General features: G+C 34.5%; 1 protein-coding gene and 1 long non-coding RNA gene across 2 annotated transcripts in view; one reads left to right on the forward strand and one right to left on the reverse strand.

Moving 5' to 3' along the window:
- LOC136834282 (uncharacterized) overlaps positions 1–20,845 on the reverse strand; it is a 461,458-nt gene that overhangs the window by 301,015 nt on the left and 139,598 nt on the right. The gene's annotated exons all lie outside the window — the stretch shown is intronic.
- The window catches only part of LOC136834035 (uncharacterized), a 284,741-nt gene that overhangs the window by 133,670 nt on the left and 130,226 nt on the right, over positions 1–20,845 (forward strand). The window contains exon 2 of the mRNA XM_067096292.1: positions 15,997–17,315. Within this exon, the coding sequence (XP_066952393.1) occupies positions 16,712–17,315 (604 nt within the window). The 5' untranslated portion in view covers positions 15,997–16,711. The remainder of the gene's footprint in view (positions 1–15,996; positions 17,316–20,845) is intronic.

A 20,845-nucleotide genomic window follows, 5' to 3' on the forward strand; every position in this document is an offset into this window, starting at 1 on the left:
TTAAAAATCTGCTGAAGATGAATGCGATTTTACCACGTCCTTGAATAGATCATTTAATCAAATCAAAAGTTACTCCTTTATACTTCATGTAAAAAAAAGTTTTGAGAGAGAGAGAGAGAGAGAGAGAGAGAGAGAGAGAGAGAGAGAGAGAGAGAGAGAGAGAGAGAGAGAGAGAGAGAGAGAACGACTGACCTCTCCTTGAAAAATAATGGGAGAAGACTGTAAGTGATCAGAATTAATCCAAAAAAAACATGTTTGTTCTGCCCAATTCTTTATAAATTGGAGAGCAAAAATCATTTCCGCTACTCTTTACATAAAGTCCTCAAAAAAAAAGAAACAAAAATGGTACACAGTTCCTACAAATTAAATTCTATTCTTAGAAGCTGATGACCTCAAACTCGACCATTCTTCCGGACTTACTTTTCTTTTATTTTGTTTTTTGTTCGAACTTGGGCTCCAGGGCAGCGTTCAGCAGCCTGTTTCAGTGGATCTGTACTTAAAAACATTTAAAATGTCTTGCTAACTCGTGTTCATCAATGAAATTTAAGTCTACCTAATATGCGATGGTCTTTTTATATGTACTTTGAGATGCAGTTATTTCTTACTAAAAGACAGATGCTTTCTCTGAAGCAGCTTATTTTCCTCTTTAACGTGACTATTTTCTTTTTTTAAATATTTAATATCTATATTTAATATAATTTCCTTCTTTAAAAGCTTATGATCCGTTGCACCGAATCCTCAAATCATGAAAAATGGCTTGCTATCTGGTTTGACAGATAATATCTTTATTTTTTTTTTTATCTTCAAATCGATGAACCAAGTGCGTTTCTCGAAGGGCACATCGATGTCCCAAGAGGTTTTTGTACTGCAAATCGATGAACCAAGTACGTATTTTTACTTAAGGAAATCTACGAAACCTTTTAGTCTCTTTCAAAAACGCCGGGGCTTCGAGATTTAATCAGGTACGGAAAGCTTTACAACCTTGTTCCCTTATTTACCCTATGCCACAGAGAGAGAGAGAGAGAGAGAGAGAGAGAGAGAGAGAGAGAGAGAGAGAGAGAGAGAGAGAGAGAGAGAGAGAGATGCAATGCTTTGTCACTGGCGGGAACAATTTTTGAGCCAGCAGTTGCAATAATTCTGGGCCACTTCAGCGCCGAAAATTCAAGCAAAATCGACGCCAATTGCGATGATAACTTTCCGCTCAATAAGTATCAAAAACTTTAAGCCTGTTAAGCGCCAGAAATTCCTAGCCAACTGCACCAATTCATTATATATATATATATATATATATATATATATATATATATATATATATATATATATATATATATATATATATATATATATATATATATATATATATATATATATATATATATATAAATATATATATATATATATATATATATATAGATAGATATATAATTATATACAATGTATATATATATATATACATATAATATATATATATATATATATATATATATATATATATATATATATATATATATATATATATATATATATATATATGTATATATATATATATATATACATATTCCATAGTGCCATCGTTCTCCGGACACCGTAGATCTAATTCACCTCAACAAATAGATGGTCCTTTCAAAATACGAGCTATACCTGGGATAAAATTCAGCAATTCATATCCCATACTGAACACTTCTACAGGATCCGGTGTTTGTGACGGAAACCATTTTAGCTCATTTAAGGATTGTTTTAAACAAACAGAAAGGGTATACAACTCTCATCTGCAAAAAAAAAAAAAATACTGCTAATCACAACTGATGTCTATCTGTTATTATTACTATTCTGAAGATAAACCCCTATTTCTATTGAACTAGTCTACAGGTGCCACTGTCTCGAAACTCAAGCTTCTACAGAATATCTCGTTCATTTTAAAGAAGATACAGAAGAGAATAGGAAATACAGAAAGAGAAGATCATATATTAGAAAATAAAAAAGGTAAATTAATAAATTGATTAAAAAAATTTAAAAATATAAATAAATTAGCAAAACACAAGGTGAATCGTTTTAGGATAGTAATGCATTGAACTGATTTTTTTTTTTTAATATTTAGTGGAGCGTCACTGGAACGAATAACAAAAAAATAAAAGCAAATCACTGTTTGCAACTTCATAACAAAATCAAAAGTCATCCAATCTTTACAGAAAAGCACGAAAGAAAAGCTAAAAAGCTCTGGGAAATTAGCCCCCAGATCCTTTACCGAAAAATACAGTTTCTCTTTTTGGCAGTCAGCATCCTTCCGGGATCTTTATCTTTTAGATAAAATGACTCGAAATCCCGGAAAGCCCCTTTTTCCCCACCGCTGGTTATTTTGATTTAGAGCAGCGTCGGAAAACATTCTGCTTGGTATTCTTCCGAAAGACATTTTAATAAGACTTCCACTATCAACCTCAGTCGCCGTGCCTCAAGAGGTAGTGCGTGGCACTCCCACTGGCACTCACTTTGCCCCGCACCCAGCATCCACTTTGGCACTCACTTTGCCCAGTGCCCAGCATTCACTTAGGCACTCACTTTGCCCTGTTCCCAGCATTCACTTTTCCCCGTGCCTAGCATCCACTTTGGCACTCACTTTGCCCCGTGCCCAGCATTCACTTTGGCACTCACTTTGCCCCGTGCCTAGCATCCACTTTGGCGCTCACTTTGCCCCGTGCCCAGCATTCATTTGGCACTCACTTTGCCCCGTGCCCAGCATTCATTTGGCACTCACTTTTGCCCCGTGCCAGCATCCACTTTGGCACTCACTTTGCCCCGTGCCCAGCATTCACCTTGGCACTCACTATGCCCCGTGCCCAGCATCCACTTTGTTAGTGCCATCCTGTCACGCTGCCAATACCAGACGGCTTCAAAGCCATACACACCAAAACTGTATATAGGTTTTTATGGCAGTGGTATTATTAATAAAATTACTACATTCAAATGTGTATGCAACGCTGATTTAAAGACCTTATAGCTTTACATTATTTTTGAATTACTGAAGATTTCTGTGTACCTGCCCCGTCTAAAATTACAGCATTATTTAAGTACCCCCGTAAGTGCAACGTAATGATATCAAGCAAAATGTGTTGTCTTGCATTTTCTCGTTCAAGAAAATTACACCAGTATTTACTGTAAGTAGTTCCGTAACTGCATCGTAGTTACATCAAGCAAATAGTGCTGCTCTGTACTTTCTTGTTCAAGAAAAAATATATATACGTATATATATATATATATATATATATATATATATATATATATATATATATATATATATATATATATATATATATATATATATATATGTGTGTGTGTGTGTGTGTGTGTGTGTGTGTGTGTGTGAGTGTGTGTGTGGACACAAATTGCGTTAATGTAGTGTCATGTACGTTTGTTGTTGTTTCATCTGTACTTAATTGGTATTTATTTCTTATTCCCTTCGGTTTGTTTTCCCTGATTCTCGTAATGTTGATATTTCATAAAAAAAAAAAGTTTTTTACACTACGAATAAAAAAACAGTAATAATCATTATCATCACTGATAACCGCGGATGATACATTAACAACATACAAAAAATCGAAAAAAAAAATTAGCAGACGATACATTAACAACATGCAAAAATCTAAAAAAAAAAAAATTAGTAGATGATACATTAACAACATACAAAAATCTAAAAAAAAAAAATTACCAGATGATACATTAACATGGAAAAATCTAAAAAAAATTTAGCAGATGATAAAATAACAACATAGAAAAATCTAGAAAATATCTAGTAGACGATACATTAACAACATACACACAATTTAGGCCGAAGGCCAAGCGCTTGGACCTATGAGGTCATTCAGCATTGAAACGGAAGCTGACAGTAAAAGGTTTGAAACGTGTAACAGTAGGAACACCTCGCAGTTGCATTATGAATCAACTGTTAGAAAAAAAGATGGACGAAAGAATATGAAAAGAAGTATAGTAAAAGGACAGAAAGGGGTTGCAGCTAGGGGCCGAAGGGTGCAAAGAACATGAAGTAATGCCTACAGTGCACCGCGCGTGAGGTACACTGACAGCATTTCCCACCTACGGGGCACATTAACAACATAGAAAACAAAATCTAGAAAACATCTATAGCAGACGATACATTAACAACATAAGGAAAAAATCTAGAAAACCAAAGGTCAGATCAGACTAAGGCGCAATACAGCCAGTACTGCATTTAGTCTGTATCCAGGAAGGGCAGGCTGGAAGCCGGCAAATGTGATCACTCACCTAATTAAAAGAAAAGTAGAGCCATTGCGTCCGTCGTGAGGATTAAGTCAATCCTGAATACGAGAGTGATAGAGCTGGGGAAAGACTTAATTGGATTTGATTAAATTGTAAAAGAAAATATAGATAGAATATTGAAAAAAACTCGCAAGGAACACCTAATTAATTTATTTATTCACTCATTTGTTTATTCATTCATTCAGTTATTCCTTTTGTTTTCAAATTTTGTTCGTTTCCAGTAAAAGATTTCCTTCGTTTTTATTATACTGTAAGAGAGAGAGAGAGAGAGAGAGAGAGAGAGAGAGAGAGAGAGAGAGAGGTACTTTTATTAACTGATTTATTTTTTAATCTTTTTTATTTTCCTTCACTTTTAAAGCGAAAAGATTTCCGTCGCTTTTCTTATACTGTAAAGAGAGAGAGAGAGAGAGAGAGAGAGAGAGAGAGAGAGAGAGAGAGAGAGAGAGAGAGAATACTTTTATTACCTGATTTTTGTTTTCACTTTTTCATTTTCCTTTCAAAGTTTTTTTCGTATCCAATGAAAGATTTCCTTCACTTTTATTAAATGAGAGAGAGAGAGAGAGAGAGAGAGAGAGAGAGAGAGAGAGAGAGAGAGAGAGAGAGAGATACTTTTATTAACTGATTTATTTTTTATTCATTTTTCATTTTCCTTTCAAAGTTTGTTCGTTTCCAGTGAAAGATTTTTATTATACTGTAAAGAGAGAGAGAGAGAGAGAGAGAGAGAGAGAGAGAGAGAGAGAGAGAGAGAGAGAGAGAGAGACTACATATCCATTTGTTAATTGTTTATCTATTATTTTTGTTTGCTTTTAGAGTTTCTTTGATTCCAGTGAAAGACCTTCACTTTTATAATACTGTAAAAAGAGAGAGAGAGAGAGAGAGAGAGAGAGAGAGAGAGAGACTCGCAATGAATATCTCTATTAAATTTTATTGATGTATTTATTACATTTCTTTTTTTTATTAAACTAACGAAGTTCAGTTTCCAATTCGCTCAGTTTTCGGAAAGTTTTAAACGTAATTAAATGACATTTAAGGCAAAAATAACGCACTTTTATTAAACAATAATTATGGTAGGAATAAAACCGAAACCCTTATTTACACGGGGAAAATAACGCCGATGTAAGCACAGCAATTACGGCAATGAACGTCGTATTAAAAGTGATTAAGGCGGAAAAAAACAACAGGGGGAGACAAAAAAAAAAAAAAAAACAACAAGGGGAAAGTGTAACGAAGGTAAAAACTGACGGGAAATAAAAGCAAATATTTATGAAACTACTGCGTTGAAATTAAACTGGAATAAGAAGCAGATAATTTTGAAGACAAAAACCCGCACTGGAAAACATCACTGAAGTTAATGGCTGATGTATTATACTGACAATAGAAGGAAAATTATTATTATATTCTTCTTCTTCTTCTCATTATTATTATTATTATTATTATTATTATTATTATTATTATTGTTGTTGTTGTTGTTGTTGTTGTTGTTGTTATTTTGTTGAATAAAATGGCTGCATTATGCGAATTGATTTTATACTGAGTTTTCTCAATTCTTCTTACAATTCGCTTTTCCTGCACATCAGTGCCTACGGTACACCATGTGAAGTGCATTGACGGTACTATTGCCCCCCCCAACATGGGTACTTATCCCCAGATTCCGCAAGAGAAGTCTCTACAGCTTACTTCGGGTTTATGCCCCACCCTTCTTCATTCCCTTTCTTCTATTTATTTTCTTTGCGTCAAAAAACCAAAAAGTCAAAAAACAAAAAATCAAACAAAATATTGCTCTCATGAGAACAAGAATTTCACTCTACAATTCCAGACGATTTTACGTTACAATTTATACTCACATGAGCATAAGCCCGCACCAGATTAAAAAGTCTATCAGCTGACCTTCATTCTTCCCTTAATAAAAGAATATCACTCCAAAATCCATAAAGTGAATGGTTCTCCGTATTCATTTTTCAGCTGGACTCCGGCGCATTTTGCGAATCCCCAAAATGTGATTATTTCACTTTCACTGAGGGTTAAATTATTCCTTTCATCAATATCAAAATTGCGCGAAGATCAGCAGTAAAATATTACAGCGCTAATGGATTAAGGCTGAAGTGTGAGAGAGGAGGTGGATGTGTGTGTATATATATATATGTATATATATATATAAATATATATATATATATATAGTATATATATATATATATATATATATATATATATATATATATATATGTATATATATACATATATATATATATATATATATATATATATATATATATATATATATATATAGTTTTATGGAAAGGCATATGTTTTCAGATGATGTTTGCTGATCATTTGAATGATATACATACATACATGCACACACACACACACACACACACACACACACACACACACACACACACACATATATATATATATATATATATATATATATATATATATATATATATATATTTAAACCATGTATTCCCAGCTGATGTTTTGCTAATTCCCAAACCTTCAGTATTATTTCATGCAAATCATTATTTTCTGTCGTTATCTAGGGGACATTAGATTTCTTTAACTATCTCATATCCATTTATCATTAAATGTTTGTATATTTTAATCCCCTTTCTGTTATGTTTATTTCCCTGACCTCATGGTGGAGGAGACGTCGACTTCCAAGCTTTTACGGGCATTGAATATTTTTTATTTTATATTCCCATTCTATTCCAAATATTCAAATATACGATACTTCTCATACTCTTTGACCTTTGTTGTCTCATTAGGTCCCGCATGAGAAAACACATAAAACATGTTCACATTTCATTAACGAATCTACTCCCAAAAATATATAATGCAAAAGTATATAGTATATAATACTCCACAAATATATAAAACAGGTAAAAAATGCACCGATGTTTCTTCGGCGCAATCGAGTTTTCTGTACAGCCGATACAGCGTATAATCAAGGCCACCAAAAATAGAGCTATCTTTCGGTGCTCTCGGTATAACGCTGTATGAGCAGCGGCCCATGAAACTTTAACCACGGGCCGGTGGTGGCCTATCCTATATCGCTGACAGAAGCACGATTATGGCTATCTTTAACCTTAAATAAAATAAAAACTACTGAGGCTCGAGGGCTGCAATTTAGTATGTTTGATGATTGGAGGATGGATGATCAACATACCAGTTTGCAGCCCTCTAGCCTCAATAGTTTTTAAGATGTGAGGGCGGACAGAAAAAGTGCTGACGGACAGACAAAGCCGGCAAAATAGCTTCCTTTCACAGAAAACTAAAAAAAAACTGAATTACTAAGAACCACTGCTAAATTATCCCCATGGGCCACATGGAAGTCCAAACGCTTTATCAAATAAGAAACAAACCTTTACATTATGCAAGTTATTCCGATCAACAATTTTCCTCCTGTTAAATTTTCAACGAGTTGCTGAACTATTTTCAAAAATGGTGGTGGTAAATAATTCACGAACGAAATCAAATAATTGAAATTCAAAGCATACCGCCCGTTACGTGTTGCAAAATAATTTTTGGAATGAGAATTTGTTAGCCATCAAGATGCGCCGCTGAAATTATTTGAAGCACTCGTTATTTCTTTTTCACGCCTGAATTCGAAATTATCCGGTGTGAGCTCAATATCACATTTCCTCTTGATGTCATAAGTGTTCGGATACATACAGACAAACACACACACACAAAATATATATATATATATATATATATATATATATATATATATATATATATATATATATATATATATATATATATACATACATATATACATACATATATATACATATATATATATCTATTATATAAATATAGATATATGCAGATATATATACATATATATATATATATACATATGTATATATATACACATATATGTATATACATATGTATGCAGTATATATAATTTATACTCATGTTTTTCCCGTGTTCGTCCAGCTTCTCGCCAGACTTAGGATTGCTTTCAAACCTTCAATAACGGAAGTTAAAACTTTTAGTGAAGAAGGCTTATCTCTACCTCCGAAAAGAATATTGATAAATCACCCGTTTCAGATAATCGTGTTGATTCCTCTAGTAATGGATTCACGTACCAACTCCTATTTTTGAAAATGAAACTTATGTTTATGTATACACGTATATGTATTTGCCTGCCTAGCTAAATGGCCCTTGGTGTTTATGTATACATGTATTGTGATTATGTGCAAACGTATTTGCCTGCCTAGCTAAATGGCCCTTGGTGTTTATGTATACATGTATTGTGATTATGTGCAAACGTATTTGCCTGCCTAGCTAAATGGCCCTTGGTGTTTATGTATACATGTATTGTGATTATGTGCAAAACGTATTTGCATGCCTAGCTAAATGGCCCTTGGTGTTTATGTATACATGTATTGTGATTATGTGCAAACGTATTTGCATGCCTAGCTAAATGGCCTCTGGACAAGTTACATATGAATGAGGGTAAATTAATAATAATATTTTTTAAAAATCACAGTTTAGATGTGGCGTAAAATTCAACAATGACTCGAGATGATTTCTATAATGAATTAGAACGCTAAATACATTTTATAGCTATTGTTATTAATAATTCCACGAACATATTCTTAAAGAACAAGACGAGGAGGCCTTTTGCTTGCTAAGCATGTTTACACGGAATAGAATGTCCACGAGAGAGAGAGAGAGAGAGAGAGAGAGAGAGAGAGAGAGAGAGAGAGAGAGAGAGAGAGAACCGATATCAAACTACTTGCGCACCAACAGGTATGTCGGAAAGATACATTATTGTAAAAAGACCAAATAGGTAGCATCTGACAACAAACCACAAATGAGATATTCTCTGAAAAAACAACTGAGAACGAATGATCAAAAACATCATACAGCAACAAAAACAAACAAATCCTGCTGAGAGAAAGACCTATCAAAGACCACGAATAAACAGCAAATAAGCTTACAAAGAAAAGGACGGAAAGACCAGTTAAAGACTTCATCTATGAATAATGCACACAAAAAATCCTACAAAGAAATAACAATGAGGGAAGTCTGTTAAAGTCTGCATCAAAGAACAAACCACAAACAAATCCTACAAAGAAATAACAATGAGGGAAGTCTGTTAAAGTCTGCATCAAAGAACAAACCACAAACAAATCCTACAAAGAAATAACAATGAGGGAAGTCTGTTAAAGTCTAAGAACAAGCCGCAAACAAATCCTACAAAGAAATAACAATGAGGGAAGTCTGTTGAAGTCTGCATCAAAGAACAAACCACAAACAAATCCTACAAAGAAATAACAATGAGGGAAGTCTGTTCAAGCCTAAGAACAAACCACAAACAAATCCTACAAAGAAATAACAATGAGGGAAGTCTGTTTAAGTCTAAGAATAAACCACAAACAAATCCTACAAAGATAGGACTATGAGGAAATTGCGTTCAAGTCTGGATCTAACCACAAAACCACAAAAAAAAACCTACAAAGACAAGACACTGAAAAAAAGACCAAAGTCCGTTAAAGAATAATCACACTAAAACCAGAACCTGTAGAAAGACCAATCAAAGACAACGTCTAACAGCAAAACCACAACAGAAACCTACACAGGCTAAAGACTAAAAACAGTTCGATTAAAGACTTAAAGACTGCATCCAACAACAACAAAGAAAAAAAAACCACAGCGGCGCACTGGAAATTTAATCCAGTACTCCGCCGCAAAAAAATGAAAGTCAACAAAGCTGGTAAATCTCCGCATGGAAAAAATAGAGCTTTGCGAAATAATTCGCGTTTACGACAGACCAAAGCTGTTTAGCATCTTATATGTCCTCCCCGGCATTATATGATTACGCTCTCACCAAGATTAAGCAGTCGCTTGCAGGGAGAGGCAGGCAGGCAGCGCTGTTCAACATTTCAGAACTCAGCATAACTTTAGGAGGCAGCTTGGTTTTAGGCAACACCATCTTGTGCACTTATATTTGATTATTTACTTTTTTTTTTTTTTTGCTACTGGCAAAAATAAATATAAATTGATTATTAGGTCATGCATGTCTAGTTTAACTTAATTCTTTTCGAGTTTGAAACGATTTGACATGGAAATGTTTATTTATCCGTTTTGCAAGTGTCAGGGTTTACAATAATAATAATAATAATAATAATAATAATAATAATAATAATAATAATAATTTGTTTTGCTGTATTATTATTATTGTCATTATTAATATTATTAATATTATTATTATTATTATTATTATAATAATAATAATAATAATAATAATAATAATAATAATAATAATAATAATTAAAAAACAGATTTTACTGAAGAAAGAACGTAAAATTCAACCATGCTTCGACAAGAAGCAGGTTCCTGAGTTAAGTAAGACACTGAATGTAAACAAAAATTATTTTATTATTTTCTTTTATATATAAATCTATCACTTATTTTGCAATGGATGAGATCAGTCTTATATTAGCCATTAAATCGTACCTATATCACATGTTCTAAATATTAAAAACAATTCCACTGTAACATAATTTGATCAAATTATTCCCCTTATTTTCCACGAGGCGAGAACGGAGATAAACTGGTGGTTAAAAATCCACTTTTTCTTTTACAATGTAATCTTAATGTCAAGCCACTTTTTACTTGGAATTTTAATACGTTTATACTGCAAGAGAGGAGACAAAGACCCTCATTAACTAACAGCAAAGTTGTTTCTATATCAAATGACGCCCTTGACGCTATAAATAACTTTCAATAAATAAATTTGACAATTTATTTATTGAAAGAGGTGAAAATACTAGTAGTAATGATAATATTACCTACTTTACATGATGAACTTAACGATAAAAAAAATACCATTCTCTTGAGTAGCATATCATTATAAGAGGTGTACTGAATTGAATTGAATATAGTAACTTAGGCCAAAGGCCAAGCACTGGGACCAATGAGGTCATTCAGCGCTGAGACGGAATTTGACAGTAAAAGTTTAAAAGGCGTAACAGGAGGAAAACCTCGCAGTTGCACTACGAATCAACTATTAGGAGAGGGTGGAAAGTTACATGGAAGAAAGGGAATATGAAAGGAGGTACAGTACAGGGAACAAAAGGGGTTGCTGCTAGGGGCCGAAGGCATGCTGCAAAGAACCTTAGGTAATGCCTACAGTGCACCGCATGAGGTGCACTGACGGCACTAACCCCCTTCGGAGTATAAGAGGTGTAACCAGGCCTCTAAATGATTAATTTAGAGGCCTGGTTACACCTCTTATAATAATGTACTACTAAAGAGAATGGTATTTTTAGCATTAAGTGCATCTTATAAAGTAGGTAATATTATCAGTATTACCAGTATTCTCACGTTTTTTTTATAAATAAATTAATTATAAAATTAATAATTTAAACAATCTCATCTATTTTGCTTAGCCCCTTAACAGTAATATTAATTAATGACTTGTCAACATGAAAAGACAAGTAACAAATGCGCCGAAGTTTCTTCGGCGCAATTGAGTTTTCTGTACAGCGTATAATGCTGTATGAAACTCTCAGCCACGGCCCGGTAGTGGCCTGTGCTGTTGGCACCTATAGTGGTACCAGGCGCACGATCATGGCTAACTTTAACCTTGAGTAAAATAAAAATTACTGGGGCTGGAGGGCTGCAATTTGGTATGTTTGATGATTGGAGGGTGGATGATCAACATGCCAATTTGCAGCCCTCTAGCCCTAGCAGTTTTTAAGATCTGAGGACGGACAGACAAATGGCCGTCTCAATCGTTTTCATCTACAAAAAACTAAAATTTACTTTACGACAATCAACATCCCTCGTCACCAATGCCGTCACTTTCTGCTGTGTCCCAACGCCAACATCATTAACCTTCCACTGTGACTCTATGTTAATGAGAGTAACTTTCTGCTGATAACGGAATTTGATATCGTTAACTTTCCATTGTTAAAGAATAGTTACGACAGTAACTTTCTGCTCTGATTGATTTTCCATGACATAAACTTTTCACTCTTACAGTATGTTGATAAAGATAAATAGGTGGATAGCTTTTATTGCATCTATTTTCCTTAGTCACCAACTGCTGTAATATCTACAGAAACATGAACAGCTTTTCCTTCTTATTTTATCTTCCACAAATAATCAGTTTCTCATAACAGAAAAGGGTGGTCCCAAAGAAGAACAGAACAACAGTCACTGCCAGGTTCATCCTTAAATAGGTTATCAAACGATGGTCCTCTTGTTAGGATAAGTAACGAAATACCAACCTCTTCATTTTATAAAAAATGACAGTAATTTACAAAAGGGTGAAACAGTCAATCCCGTCATCTAGGAAGTTACCCATGTCAGCCGCTTAATTTTGTCCAAAAAAAAAGGCGGTAATCTACGAGAGGGTGGAAACGGCAGTTCCCGTCCCCTGGGGTGTTGCGTACCATTTCAAAGCTCGGACCAAGGTACCTAAATTATGCTTACTGGCATAAGGCCAGTCGTGAGATAGGTTGTCCTTGTGCTTGGACAAGCACGTCTAAAGGTGAAGTGCATAATCTGCAGATTATTGTTGTCACATATGCGTTTTATACGCAAATAATATTGTTATTATCAAGTAAAAAATAAGCCAGCAAATAACTAAATAACAATAAAAAAAACTAGCCGAAAGAAGAACAATAACACACAAAGTAACAAAGCAAGCACAGACAAATCAAGGCATATAAATAAATAAATATTTGCAAAATCAGTAACTGAGGACACTTCCCGAATAACTTCATTACATTAACAGTATCCTCATCGAAACAAACTACACTGCTCCAGTTAGCTCACTCTCAACCCAGTCTCATCCAGTCACACTTTACGCCCTTCCGTTCGTTCGCCCAGGCGATCACACGTATCGGCAGATTATCGGATTCCATTCCCTGACACTTTAGCTCACAATTAACACCTGCTCCTGTCTTTAATGACTCGCCTCGCTGTAGTGCAATGGAAGAATGGCTGAAGAATAATAATTTGAGGGGGAAAAATTATTTTTCACAATTTCCAATAAAATCAGAAACATTTAAAGACCAGGTTTAACACAATTCATTCATTATCTGGTTGAATCTAAACAGCCAAAGCCAACGTTGTCAAGAAAACGATATATCTCATTCGGTATTGGATTCAAGTCACACAGTGCTAGACTTTCCACTAAATACTCGTAATACCGCTTTACGGTTTTTCTTACGTCTGGATCTTTTCATCGTTATTCAGTTCTTAGCTAGCTTATTTATTTTTGGTTGCAAATTAACCCAAATCTGTATCACTTCCCCCATCCGATTTCAGCATCTTATGCCTAAATGAATAAAGCCTAGACGAGAGAGAAGTTGGAAGAGGAAACTGATAATTATGAAAGCCTATAACCTTCCTTCCTTTAAGAGGCAGATGATCTACCACATCCTTCTCGGTCAAGAATATAGAACTGTACATGAAAAACGTGATATATATATATATATATATATATATATATATATATATATATATATATATATATATATATATATATACCTGTATATACATACTGTGCGTAAATATATATGCATATGTATATGTATATATAAACACACATATCTGTGTGTGTCAGCCCCTAAAAACGACAACTCTAACGACAAATTCAAGCGAGTAATACTGTACAACCCAGCCATTCTTTTTTCCGAGCTCATATCTAAACTAGCTGGAAGGCGGATTAGTAACCTTGGCAACCACACTTTCCTAGTGGGAGGAGAATTCATTTCAAATACTTGTATGTAAGTTCTCGTCCAGTGTGAAGGCGAAGCCACCTCCTGTGATAACCAATCAACCGGAATAAGGCAATATCGTCGTTGCTATTTAATAAGGAAGGCTCATTCAAGCTTATAATAAAACAAGCTTAGCAAGAATGAGCCTTTATCTTCGAATGAACATGACCGGAAAGCTAGAGTTTAACATGGGGTTCGAGGGCAACTTTAGTGTGGGGTTCTTTTCAGCTAAACCTCATTCCCCAGGTGACACTGTTTTGCTATAATTTTATTTAAATAAGGTAACTTTATTATCTTTATACGTGGGGTTCAATACATACAGACCTCATCCAACAAGTAACACTGTTTTTCCATAACTTTTTTTTTAAATACGTTGCCTGTATTTATCTTTATATTGTACTTGGAATTTTTTAATAACTCGAACCTCAACGTGGGGTTCGCTACATATAAACCTCATGCACCAGGTGACACTGTTTTTTCATATTTTTAAAAAATAAGTTACCTGTATTTATCTTTATATTGTACTTGGAATTTTTTAATAACTGGAACCTCAACGTGGGGTTCACCACATATAAACCCCATGCACCAAGTGACACTGTTTGTCCATAACTTTTTTTAAATAAGTTACCAATGCTTATCTTTATATTGTACTTGGGAATTTTTTTAATAACTTTAACCTCAACGTGGGGTTCCTTTAGGTAAACCTCATTCACCAGGTGACAGTTTTTCCATAACTTTTTTTTTAAATATGTTACCTGTATTTATCTTTATATTGTACTTGAAATTTTTTAATAACTCTAACCTCAACTTGGGTAAAACACAACAAAATTACAAATAAAAGTAAGTGATGCTTAGGATTTATTAGGATGAGTTTCTTTGAAGGTGGGCAGGACTTTTCCAGTTTTTCTGTGAGCAGGACTTTTCCAGTTTTTTCTTGATACTGAGTTATTTCTTACTGAGTTATTTACTGAGTTATTTGACTTTTCCAGTTTTCCTCTTACTACTGAGTTATTTGACTTTTCCAGTTTTTCTCTTAATACTGAGTTATTTGACTTTTCCAGTTTTTCTCTTAATACTGAGTTATTTGACTTTTCCAGTTTTTCTCTTAATACTGAGTTATTTGACTTTTCCAGTTTTTCTCTTAATACTGAGTTATTTGACTTTTCCAGTTTTCTCTTAATACTGAGTTATTTGAGTTTTTTCCTTAATACTGAGTTTTTTCTCTTAATACTGAGTTATTTGACTTTCCCAGTTTTCTCTGATACTGAGTTAAGTTTTTCTCTTACTGAGTTATTTGACTTTTCCAGTTTTTCTCTTAATACTGAGTTATTTTTATTTTTAAATGTATTACTATTAGGCCATCTTTCCTGGTTCGTTGTTGATATTATAAAGAAGCTTAGCGAAACTTTCAAACAACTCGCCTCGAATATTTTCTCCTAAATCAAAGGTGAAAATACTTTATCTAATTGAAGAATGAACTGTAAACAAAATGTTAAAGAAGTTAGACAGCCAAAAGGGAGGAGACAAGAGAGAACGGCAAAAAAGCAAACTGGGAGAAGGGGGAACTGCAAAAAATACTAATCTCAAGTACCATCTACGGTATGCCGCTCAAAGCACTAAGTACGTGATATCAAACCTAGCCCCGGGGAAACCATTTCTTAGTTGGTGCCGTCATATTACACGGGATTTTATATACAAAATACCCAAAAACCCATCTAAATAAGAACAATTTTACATACGTCATACTTATAGAGACTATATAACTACAAAACTGTCCTTTTTTCGTTTTGCAACACACCAAAAAAAAAAAATTTTGAATAAGAAAATCTTTACATACGTCATACTTTTACTGTTTTGCAAACTACCAAAAAAAATGTCAATAGGAAAATTTTTTACATACTTCATACTTATAATTAGAAGCTGTATAACAACTAGATTTTTTGTTTTCTTGCAGATACCCGTACCCAGGCTGGAAAGGCAAGAAGTGAAGGTGACCAACGAGCTCCTTCCGGAAATCAATATATACGCTTAGAACTCGTCTCGTATCAAACTATTTCAATAAAAGTTTCTGACGCTATCTTTTTCCATAAAAAGAGTAAAGACTAGAATAAAAAAAATAAAAGTTTTTGACACTAGAAAATGTAAAGAATAAAAAAAAAAGAGTGCGTTCATTCCATTCCAGAGCGTCTGAGAACTTTTTTTTATAGTTCGTTGATTATAGATAAGTGTTATCCTCTGTAGGATCGTTAGATATTTAAAAGCAGAAACTCTTTTCTGATAATATTAAGAGATACAATGTGAAACTGGAAGAAGTGACGTTGTCACTTATAAAGATGAAGTGTTATTTCATGCGTTGGCTAAAGTGAAACATATCTCAAAAGTGGACATTAGTTTCAATGGTAAACTAAAAAGATGGCTGAGGACTTAATTGCTCGAGTTTTGAAGTTATTTTGAAAAAAAGTTAAATAGGTTTTATGTTAATTTTGAAGTTCATAGTGTACCACAAAACTTTCTCAGTAAAAAAATTATAATGATAAACTAAAAAGATGGCTGAGAACCTAGTCGCTAATGTTTTGAAGTTATTTTGAAAAGAAATAAATACTTTCTAGGCTAATTTTGAAGTTAATAGTAAAAGAAAAATAAGAAAAAACTTATGAAAGAAAATAACAATGGGAAAGAGTCACCAGAATCACTGCTTCCCCAGAAAGACATTAAATCTGATATCCGTTGCTAATCCGCTTCAGCTAGTAAACACCGAAGTCGTGATCGAATGTTCCGCCGACGGCAAATGGAGAAGCAAGCCCGAAACCTGTTCTTGGAGAAGCAAGCCTGAAGCCTGTTCTTGGAGAAGCAAGCCTGACGCCTGTTCTTGGAGAAGCAAGCCTGACAGGTGTTCTTGGAGGAGCAAGCCTGACGCCTGTTCTTGGAGAAGCAAGCCTGAGACCTGTTCTTGGAGAAGCAAGCCTGAGACCTATTCTTGGAGAAGCAAGCCTGAGATCTATTCTTGGAAAAGCAAGCCTGAGACCTGTTCTTGGAAAAGCAAGCCTGAAGCCTGTTCTTGGAGAAGCAAGCCTGAAGAAGCCTGTTCGTGGAGCGACAAAGGGAGTAAGATGAAATTAGGAACTGCGAAATGCGGCCGAGACGCTGCCAATGTCTGTCGGGACAGGCGCTGCGACCACAGACATCGTATGTCTCACAGACATCCGCTGCTCTCGCCTTGTCTTCTGCTTTCCTTGGTGCTCTTCCAGACGTGCGCAGCCATTGGCGACAATGGTGAGTAGATTTTTCTGATTTTCCATTTACATGAATTAGCTGAATGACTGATCTGATTATGTCACTTGGCGTCACAGCATTTGTGATCAATGGAACCAGAGATATGTGATAATTTCTGAATGAGTTGAATGATTGGTTTGATTCTGTCACTTGGCGTTACAGCATTTGTGATCAATGGAACCAGAAATATGTGATAATTTCTTGATGAGTTGAATGATTGGTTTGATTCTGTCACTTGGCGTCACAGCATTTGTGATCAATGGAACCAGAAATATGTGATAATTTCTTGATGAGGTGAATGATTGCTTTAATTCTGTCACCTGGCGTCACAGCATTTGTGATCAATGGAACCAGAGATATGTGATAACTTCTTAATGAGTTGAATGACTGCTTTAATTCTGTCACTTGGCGTCACAGCATTTGTGATCAATGGAACCAGAAATATGTGATAATTTCTTGACGAGTTGAATGACTGCTTTAATTCTGTCACTTGGCGTCACAGCATTTGGGATCAATGGAACCAGAAATATGTGATAATTTCTTAATGAGCTGAATAATTGGTTTAATTTTGTCACTTGGCGTCACAGCATTTGGGATCAATGGAACCAGAGATATTTGATAATTTCTTAATGAGTTGAACGATTGGTTTAATTCTGTCACTTGGCGTCGCAACATTTGTCATCACTAAAACAAGAAATTCGTGATCATTTCTTGAATAAATTTCCCCACAAACAGATCATTCTTTGATCTGATTCTGTCACCTGGCGTCACAACATTTGTGATCACGGAATCCACAGACATGTGATCGTATCTTGAAATTTCCTCAAAAGCCAGTTCAGTTCAGTTCAGACATGCTGACATATACTTTCAAGCCTTACGTCCGTTAAATTGGATTTAAAACTGAAAACCTGACAACAGAGAATTATATCTTATAAATAAAGTAAGCCTTGCCCCCTGCTTAATTTATAAAGAACATATTTCAACATCTTACAGACATTTGGGTGTGCGTGTGTGCTTGTGGTGAGAAAATTGAAATGGGTGGGTTGGATTCAACAATCAAGGGGTAAGGTACTTCTTGGTCACTGGCGAACGGCTGATAAAAAGTCTAATGTCCCAATATGTTGTTGGAGAAAAGTAATATGAATCACTTTTCGATAACAGTTTTTGTTTGTTCAGAAAAAAACAAGTAAAAAATGCGCCAAGTCTTCGGAGCAATCGAGTTTTCTGTACAGCACATAATCAAGACCATCGAAAATAGATATATCTTTCGGTGGTCTCGGTGTAATGCTGTAGGAGCCGCGGCCCACGAAACTTTAACCACGGGCCGCTGGTGGCATGTCCTATATCGTTGCCAAAAGCACGATTATGGCTAACTTTAACCTTAAATAAAATCAAAACTACTGAGGCTACAGGGCTGCAATTTGGTATGTTTGATGATTGGGGGATGGATGATCAACATACCAATTTGCAGCCCTCTAGACTCAGTAGTTTTTAAGATCTGAGGGCGGACAGAAAAAATGCGGACAGAATAAAGTGGAGATGGACAAATAGTTTTCTTTTACAGAAAATTAAAAGCGAGGTAAAATTGGTTTTTCCCTGAAAGATTTTCCTGATATTAGTTAAGAAAGCGAGTCAAAGTGATTTATTTTTTCATTCAAACTTTTTCCAGACATTTTTTTTAAGAAAGCAACGTAAAATTATTTACCAAGACATCGAAAGATTTTCTTGATATTTGTTCAAAAAACGTCTCCACATCAAAAGGCACTTCTTTTTTTCTTTTTGGGAATAAAGTTGATCAGCTCGCAATAAAGAATATCCGTCCTAACGTCCTGAGTGTTAAAAAGTGTCCTTAAGAGTGAGGGCACATTTCCTATTCTGAAGTGGGGAAAAATAAAATGGCTTTTGTATAAGAGGATTTCCTTCTTAGTTCCTTTTTAACAATTATTCTGATATTGTTAAAAGACAGAAGTATCTACACGAGTAACAACACATTTTTAAAATATATAAAGTCGAATAAAGAGATTTTTAAAATATAAAGTCGAATAAAGAGATTTTTAAAATATAAAGTCGAATAAAGAGATGTCTTTATTTTACTAAGAAGATTTCCTAACTAAGTATATCTCTTTATCGATTGTCTCATTCATTAAAAAGGCAGAAATTCCCACACAAGAAAGGGCGCATTTTTCATTCAAGCTTCCATTTAAGAAAACAGAATTTTATTAAGAGAATTTCCTTTCTTATACATGCCTTCATCAATTATCCCATTTATCAACGAGGGAGAAATGCCAACAGGAATAAGGGCACACTTTTAATTTAAGGTAAAATGAATTACAATAGTATTTTATTAAATTATTTCCTTTCTTATCCATCTCTTTATCAATTACCCCATTTGTTAAAAAGGCAGGAACGTCCAAAAACGACTGAGGACAATTTGTTTTCTCTTTTTTAAGGAGAATAGTGCTTTATTAAATGGTTCCCATCCTTCATATATTTCTTTATCAATTACCTCATTCGTCAAAAAAGGCAGAAACGTCAAAAAAAAAAAAAAAAAGTAAAAACTGCGCCGAAGTTTCTTCCGCGTAATCGAGTTTTCTGTACAGCTGCTACAGCGTATAATCAAGACCACCAAAAATATCTATCTTACGGTGGTCTCTGTATAATGCTGTATGAGCCGCGGCCCGTGAAACTTTAACCACGGGCCGGTGGTGGCCTATCCTATAACGTTGCCAGAAGCACGATTATGGCTAACTTTAACCTTCAATAAAATAAAAACTACTGAGGCCAGAGGGCTGCAATTTGGCATGCTTGATGACTGGAGGGTGAATGATCAACATACTAATTTGAAGCCGTCTAGCCTCAGTAGTTTTCGGACAGAAAGTGACAGAATAAACGGACGGACAGACAAAGCCGGCACAATAGTTTTCTTTTACAGAAAACTAAAAGACTGAGTACAAACTTTCTTCTACTTTTTTTTTCTTTATTTTCGCCTAACCCCAAACTGAAGCAAAAGTAAAATGATTTTCATTAGAGAATTATTCCCGGGGAGGTTTTGTAATCCGTCTCCGGCCTCACATACATCAACAACCGACTCAAGTTTTGGGGGGAAAAGTTGGAATGGCTTTCCTTAACGACATGATTCTTAAGATCACCGGGAATAGAGCTGCAAATACTTTTGGGGGCGAAGTTTTCCTTCAATGGCACGAAAAATAAGGAGAAATCGTTTTCTTCGCCTCGAGAGGTTTTTTTGGGGGCTAGGTTTTTTTTTCTAATGGAACGCTTAGTTTATTATTATTATTATTATTATTATTATTATTATTATTATTATTATTATTATTATTATTATACAAGTTTTCGTGAGTCGTCTAATGGTCACAAGGGGGTCTTTTCTAATTGTAGTTTATTTTCTAATGGAACGCTTAGTTTATTATTATTATTATTATGAGTCGTCTAATGGTCACAAGGGTTTGTTGTATTTTTTAATTATTATTATTATTATTATTATTATTATTATTATTATTACAAGATTGCGT

Source organism: Macrobrachium rosenbergii, chromosome 53, assembly GCF_040412425.1.
Source record: "Macrobrachium rosenbergii isolate ZJJX-2024 chromosome 53, ASM4041242v1, whole genome shotgun sequence".
Taxonomy (NCBI): domain Eukaryota; kingdom Metazoa; phylum Arthropoda; class Malacostraca; order Decapoda; family Palaemonidae; genus Macrobrachium; species Macrobrachium rosenbergii.